Here is a 7740-nt window from a genome sequence, read left to right on the forward strand (position 1 = left end):
GAAAAGGCGCAGTCAAATGGCTTGGAAATACAGGCAATCGATGAGAAATTACATTTAAATCAGCAAAAAATTACGTATCTACAGAACTCAAGCTCAACTTAAACAGTCGTATTTTATTTTTCATTTTTGGTCAATTAAAGCATGTAATCTTAAATTGAACATATGACTGGTGTTTCCTCGTATTTAAAAGCCTATTTCAGTGTAATCTAACATACATCACATTCAAAGGAAGGTGTCGCTTTAGTCAACAAATATCCACTTGATCAAAATAAATTTGAAGGAATGTTGGTTTATTTTCTCGCTTGTTTCTAGCAGCAATATCTTATTTAGTCACGTATTTAAGGAAAAAAAATAACGGTGGAGAGAGGGTTCACTGACTTTTCTCGACCGAGACGCGTGTAATTTAAAATAATTTTCCTTTAAATTTCAAAGTTGGGAGTCCAAAAGTTTTTGACAGTCGATATATTTTTTTAATCAACGCTAGAACTGAAGTGGCGACGAAGTCCAATTATGCCAAATAAGGTGCACATGCGATTGTTTTTTTTTTTACGGGCTGGCGTGTTTGCGCGAGGAAGCGGAGTGTCGGCGCCTGTGTGTTCAGCGAGGATAACTCTTCTGGGGGTGAGCTGTTGGCAACGGTCTGAACAACCATATCAGCATGTGTATTTTGTTGTCGTAGTGGTGTTGGGTGGTGATGGCTTGAAGCCGAAGCTGGCAGATTTAAGGTGACTGTGTGTGCCACGTGAGCGTGCGTGACGGCTAATGCGAGACTCGTGAAATGTGAGCATTTATTAAAATAATATATTTTTGGCAAATTTTAGTTTGCTCTGTGAGGTGAAATCTAAAGAAATTCTACTTATGGCTTTGGTCCCACGTTTCATCAAATTCCCTCTACAGAGTGGCGGTTCTTTGCCCCGGTAATAAATTGCGAAAATGGAGGGACACCGTATCCTCACTTGAGTCAAATTTGCGCCCACATGAGGTACAAAAAGTAGAAAATAAACTTTCTTTTGGTACAATATCTACCACACACATTGTAATTGAATTAGAGTTGCGCAGCTATTGGCTGTGGAGAGGGTTGGTGCCCTTGTGTGGTTCTCCAAAAGCTCCTCCCCTGACGTTTACAATCTGTTATGGGTGTGTGTTGGGAGCTGTATCTTATAAGAGCCGCTGAGCATCTTATGTCCAACCCATTATCTGATCTGAAAATCTGTAGGTGAGGAGAGGCTTTAACCTCCCATCGTTCGTAAGGGAGGAGGGCTGCAGAAACAAGAGAATACCGGCGCCGGTGGCTCCTCCTTGGCTGAGATTTACTCTGGACTCCTGAAACTAATTTATCTCAAGATCTAAAAACAATGCAGCTAGAGAATATTCTTCCAAGCGCTAGCATCAATTTACCCAAGACCTTTTACAATCTGTCCTCATCGGACAGCACCAACAACAGCCCGAGGCCGTCATCGCAGCTTGAATATCAAGAAGTCGAACGGACGGAATCAGAGTCCAGCAGTGCTTCAAAGAAATATCTGAGCGGGGTGGGAAACGGGATGCTGGGCGAGGCAGAGGGGGACACTTTCAATAAGGCCGATGGTAGGAAAGGCTCCCCGGTGCTGGGAGAGGACGAGCTGACAAGCGGTCGGCGGTACAACATAGACGAACTTGGCTCTGACAGATACTTCATCTCATCATCCCAAACAAGCTCCGACATGGCAAGCCCCTGTTCCCTCTTTCCCTATGCAGGACAAACTGGGTCAGTGTACACCGGGTCAAGCAGCTCCAGATATCCAGCATCGCTACATTACGGATCCGTCCTGCCACCCACAGGCTTCTCCTCACCGTCCGTGTGCAGCGGTCGGAGCCAGTTCAGCAGCGGAGGGTACCAGTTCAGTCAGGGTCCGGGCTGTTTGTACCCCTCATATCCCGGGACGGGGACGGGTATTGGCTCCATGTCTCTGCCGGGATCTGCCGCCGGAGCCAGAGCGCAGGTCTATCTGTGCAACCGACCCCTGTGGCTGAAATTCCACCGACACCAGACCGAGATGATCATCACCAAACAGGGCAGGTAAGCAGATGCGCTGCAGAGGCCTCAGATAAAAGAGAAATCAATGTCTGTACTTGAACTTAATGTTCGCATCTGTCTTCAAGTTGTGCCAACTTTTTACGCACGAGCAAAATTTTACGCAAACCGTAGCAGCTATCCTTTGTGATCAGATGCTTTTTAGTTTTTCGTTTTAATTGTTTTGAATATCCAAACAGGCAGTGATGGTGCTGATTTTTAAAAATATATATAATAATAATAATAATATTTTATATTCAATATAATATTGACATTCCAAAGCTTTTTGTCAAACTGAAAACCCGAAGACTCAAACTGTGAAAGTTTTCTGACTTACATTTTTTTTTCCGGGTTTTATGAGCCTTTGCTGAATATACATTTATGTTCTTTTTTTTTTTTTTCCAGACGGATGTTTCCATTCCTCAGTTTTAACATCACTGGACTCAACCTCACGGCTCATTACAACGTGTTTGTAGAAATTGTTTTGGCTGACCCGAATCACTGGCGCTTTCAGGGAGGAAAGTGGGTCACTTGTGGGAAAGCAGACAATAATATGCAAGGTGAGTTGCACAGATAACAAAACATTTGAAGCAACGGTAAACGTTTTGCGTTTGTAAATGCCTGAAAATAAATCGGAGGAAGAGAAATGAGTAAAAGGTTGTGCAGAAATAACGGAACTGATGGCGCACTAAGTCAATACAGTTTCTGGGCTTCGGGAAAAAATACCAAGCTTTAAAAATTGCATTTTTTTTTCTGAAATTCTTTTTCGAAATAAAGCTTTTTTTTATTCTGCTTCTTCTTTGGAAAACTAATCTTTATTTTTGTTTTTGATGTCGTATTTTTAGCCCTCTGAAACTTAGGTGTGAAAAAGCTGGTCTAACAGGCCTGGGCTGAAGCCTTTTGAGTTTCGAGCCCTTTAAACAACTAAAATTAGAAATTGAAAATAATCTTTTTGATGTTTTACATTACAATGGGGAAAAAAAAGATTTTAGTGAATTTTATTTTCACGGATTAGAATAAGATCATCTTGAAGATGTGAATTTCTGTTTTATCAGTAAAACATCATGAATGAAAATGATTGCCACTTCTTAAAAATTTTTTCTTTTCATTTTAAACAATATTTTCTTGGCTAATTCATAACAATAATGAATAATAAACAAATTGTGCACTTGTTTTGAGAACACAGCAGACTAACTACCATTTGTCATACGATAATGTGGCTTATTTTGATTTTAGGTAACAAAATGTATGTTCATCCTGAATCTCCAAACACCGGTGCTCACTGGATGAGGCAAGAAATCTCTTTCGGCAAATTGAAGCTCACCAACAATAAAGGAGCCAACAACAACAACACACAGGTGATTGATATTTATTTTTATTTTTTATCATTTTGTGTCTTTTAACATGGTTAAATGAAGCATTTGCCAAATGGACCAGAATTTCCAATATTGTATTGGCTGAATAATTACTTGACTCTGACTGCAGTTAATTTGATAGTGTCTTTTCAGAATATTTATCGACAATTTTCCATTTTCAGTTAAATCAAAAAGACATGCTTCTAATCTAGCATTTGAATGCTCAGTGTTGTTCTTATCGCACATTTTCTGGTTTCAGATGATAGTCTTGCAGTCGCTTCACAAATACCAACCCCGTTTGCACATTGTGGAGGTGACAGAAGATGGAGTCGAGGACATGAGCAATGAGGCCCGAACTCAAACCTTCACCTTCCCAGAGAACCAGTTTATAGCCGTCACAGCATACCAGAACACAGACGTAAGCTTGTGCACAATTCTCATATTATCATTTTTAATTTAGAAGTAACTGCATTTATCAAATGTATACTTTTTTTCATTTCTGCTTGGTCCCACATTATCATGCACAATATTCACGCAGTATTTATGTGTTTATTTGTTTCAGATTACGCAGCTGAAGATAGATCACAACCCATTTGCGAAAGGCTTCCGGGATAACTATGACTCGTAAGTGTCTTGCATGTCATGCGTTGCGGTTGCTCTTTTTTTTCTTTTCTTTTTTTTTTTTGGTTTTGTTTTGTTTTCATGTGTTCCATCGGATCCTGAATTTCTCACAGCAGTTAATTCCTTTTTCTTTCTTTTCTTTCTTAAATTGTCTTACAGGATGTATACAGCTCCAGAGAGTGACAGGCTGACTCCATCACCAACAGACTCCCCTCGCTCAACCCAAATTGTGCCCGGTGCCCGCTATGCCATGCAGCCTTTCTTTCAGGACCAGTTTGTCAACAACCTGCCTCAGAACCGGTTCTACACTGGCGAACGAGCCGTTCCCCAAACCAACAGCCTTCTCTCCCCGCAGAGTGAGGACGCCAGCGCAGCTTCCTCTGCCCAGCGCTGGTTTGTCCCCCCAGTCCAACAGCCAGGCTCCAACAAGCTTGATCTCTCATATGAGAATGACTATTCCACCAGTAGCCTGCTGTCATATGGCATAAAGCCTCTGTCCCTGCAGACATCCCATGCCCTCAGCTACTACCCAGACTCGGCCTTTGCCTCCATGGCTGCAGGTTGGGGCACTAGAAGCTCTTACCAGCGCAAAATGACCACAGGACTGCCCTGGTCCCCTCGTCCAAGCCCCCCAGCCTTCCCAGAGGACCAGCTGGCGGCCGCTAAAGAAAAGCTGCCTGAGGAGAACGCGCCACCCACCTCGACCTGGATTGAGACGTCCCACTCGCTGAAATCAGTGGACTCTACCGATTCTGGTGTGTACTCCATAATGTGTAAGAGGCGCAGGATGTCCCCTGGGGGCTCAAGCACAGAGAACTCCCCTACCATTAAGTGTGAGGACTTGACTACAGAAGATTACAACAAGGACAACCCAAAAGGCATGGGTTATTATGCATTCTACACAAGCCCCTAAGACTATTTATTAAGCTAAATATAATTCTTTGGTTTATCATTGAGTGCTCTCCATTCCTTGTTAATGTATTTTTTCTCTTTTCTCTAAAGGTGCCAAAGCTTAGTGTTCCCCCAAGCAAGCTGCACAAGGTTATTTTCCCAGATCAAGCCCTATCACATGAGCAGAAACATGCATAGTGATTGTTGTTTTTGAAAAAGCATGTTCAATTTATCTCGATTATCTTTACTTTTCTTTTTTTTTTTTTTTCAAGGATTGTGATTTTTCTCCCACCTCCACCCGCGTATTTAAGTCATTTTTGTTGTACAGTATCCGTGCACTTTAGAATGTGATGTATCTTGTACAAATTGTCTTCATGGAGGTGTTATTAAATGGATAATAAAATGGCTTTTCATGAAGCATTGTCCAAATGTGTTCCTCATTATTTTTCATTCATTTGCAAGACAATACAGTATTAAGACAGGCCACAGGCAGCTCTTAGATATTGGCCTGCGACCAGTAAAAATGTATACAACCATTTAAATCCTGCAGCAGCCGTGATTAAAATGATTATATTCTGTATATTTTTTTATTAACCTCATTATGCTTTAAATCTATAGTATTGAAGGCTTTATATAGAGGCAACTAAAGGACAGAGTTGCTCCTTTCAACGTGTTGGCATTGTGCAAATACTACAATATACAAAATAAACCCTGCATATGAAAAATGAGAGATGTCTAAAGACGGGAATGAGGACATATGACAATGGCATCTTATAAAATTGATGAGGGATATATAATTTATTTTCTATTGGGAAGTCTTCTTGAGCAAGATGACTTTCCATGTTACAGTTGTTTTTATGTTAACCTGCTTTTAACGTACCTTTCCACAAATAAACTTAGTTTGAGAAAAACATTTATTTCCTATGCAAACGCTAATCAAATGTCACAAATACAAATGAGAAAGGACAACAGAAAACACGGAAGGAATGCCTTATTAAATCAAAATTGCCCAATAAGAAAGCGTTGTCTTGTTTCTCGTTACAGTAAATACAAAATTAGCACCCCGACATAAATGCATAAAAGCGCTGAGCAGTCTTTTTCGTTGTGGCGACAACATTTTGCTCACAATTCAAGTGAGCAAAGATTAACAACTCTTACATGTCAGGATTCACAACACAGACTCAATTATGTGAAAAGCACACAAAAGCACATACAGCAGTGCTACTATTCCTTCTGTTGTTGCCATGGCGTTTTCACACATTTTATAATATACCTAAGTAATACATGTGAGGCATGTATATTTGGAAATATGAAAACAGCCTAAAAGAAAAGTGGTCCAGCAACCATCCATCTCAGGGCAATATTCAGCTCAACGCCTCTATTTATACAGTACATCTATGATCTCTCCAAAAGTACACTGGTGAAGATAAAATCTATGAAAAGGGAAGTCGTAAATTTCGCACAGAAACTACTTGGCTCCTACTCCAGGCACCTGCTTTTCTTCAGCGAAACACTTTATATCCTCCCCTATGAGGACCCCAATTTGAATTGATTTACATGCTCAAATTCTAATTAATTCTGTTGTCAGACTCCTTGACAAAGTGAGGAGTCTGACTAACTCCAATTAACACCTCCTAACAAGGTAGAGTGCTTGATTGCCCCGGCCTCTCAGGAAAGCTGTAAGAAAAAGGCTCTTGGGTGAGGGGGGAGGTTTGGGCCTGGAGAATAAAAATGTTTTCACTCATGCCTGTCAGCAAATTGTATTTCAGCGCATCTGATGATGTTTTTCTTCTCCTTTTCATGACTTGACCTCTGTTGATAATTTGTTCTGACGTGGAGAACAGCTGTCAAGATTAGAAGTGGACAACCATGGCAGCCACACTCACTGTAAAAAATAGCTACAGAGATGTGTGACAATCGAGGAGAGGTACACCTCTGGAAATAGCAGTTAAGTGTCTGTTAGTTTGTGTCTCCAAAATAACTTATTGGACCCTGTCAAGTCAAAGCAGTCTTAATGCGATATTTCCATTGTTTTTGAAGATAATTCTTTATGGCTTTGGCTGTAGGTTTGGGGTCTTTATGAAGCCTGCAGAATGAATTTGGGCATGATCAAACATCTTCCTGATGGTCTATTGTAACGCACGGAGACATTTGGACAGTAGTATACATCCTCCATAGGGTGCAACTTCTGCTGCTAATACCACATCATCTTGTTTAACTGTATTGTCAAAGATATGCTGATTTTGGGTACTGTGAGCATTATCTCTGTCATCACTCCTTTGCAATAAAACCTCCCATCCATGAAGTAGCACCTAGAAAAGCAGCAGGGTTTACATTACACATAAAAAAGGGATATTCTATCTTGAATTTAAAGCAGAAAATACGATCCTCTGTATTCTCTGTATATATGCAAACTGAGTTCTATAAAACATTGGAACACTGTGTAATAAATAAAAAAGTAATCAGTTATTTGCAGATGAACATAGTAATATATTAAATGTTTAAAGTGAGACATTTCCAGGTATAAAAACTTTAAGAACTTGAGCATGATGGCAGCAACATGTTGGGACAGGGTCATACTCACCACTGTGTATCATCCCCTCTTCTTTCATACTGTCCATAAATGTCAAGGGAAACTGAGGAGATTGATTATATCATGAACTATAGATGCTGGATTATTCGAAGTCTTACTATTATGAAATTGCTCTACAATTTGTGAAAAATTTTTTTTGAAGATTGCTGGACCTCGGCTCATCTTTATTTCTGAGAGACTCTGCCTCTCTAAGGTGCTTTTTAAAAGATTCCCAATAATCTTATGGA

The 7740-nt window shown here is 40.3% G+C and overlaps 1 protein-coding gene across 2 annotated transcripts; it reads left to right on the plus strand.

Annotated features, from left to right (window-relative positions):
- The first annotated feature begins 1209 nt into the window (after nt 1-1209).
- eomesa (eomesodermin homolog a) lies at nt 1210-5349 on the plus strand. Of its 2 annotated transcripts, XM_072370679.1 has the most exons (7): nt 1210-2059; nt 2459-2613; nt 3290-3411; nt 3668-3826; nt 3971-4032; nt 4189-4907; nt 5032-5349. In XM_072370679.1, exons 1-7 carry the CDS (start codon nt 1356-1358, stop codon nt 5043-5045), a joined length of 1935 nt encoding a protein of 644 aa, XP_072226780.1. In that variant the 5' UTR covers nt 1210-1355; the 3' UTR covers nt 5046-5349. The 2 variants fall into 2 exon arrangements, with proteins under 2 accessions (XP_072226780.1, XP_072226779.1); XM_072370678.1 differs by having other exon boundaries at nt 4189-5349.
- The last annotated feature ends 2391 nt before the right edge of the window (nt 5350-7740 follow it).

Source organism: Leuresthes tenuis, unplaced genomic scaffold (assembly GCF_036924035.1).
Source record: "Leuresthes tenuis unplaced genomic scaffold, fLeuTen1.0.hap1 SCAF_18, whole genome shotgun sequence".
NCBI classification, from domain to species: Eukaryota; Metazoa; Chordata; class Actinopteri; order Atheriniformes; family Atherinopsidae; genus Leuresthes; species Leuresthes tenuis.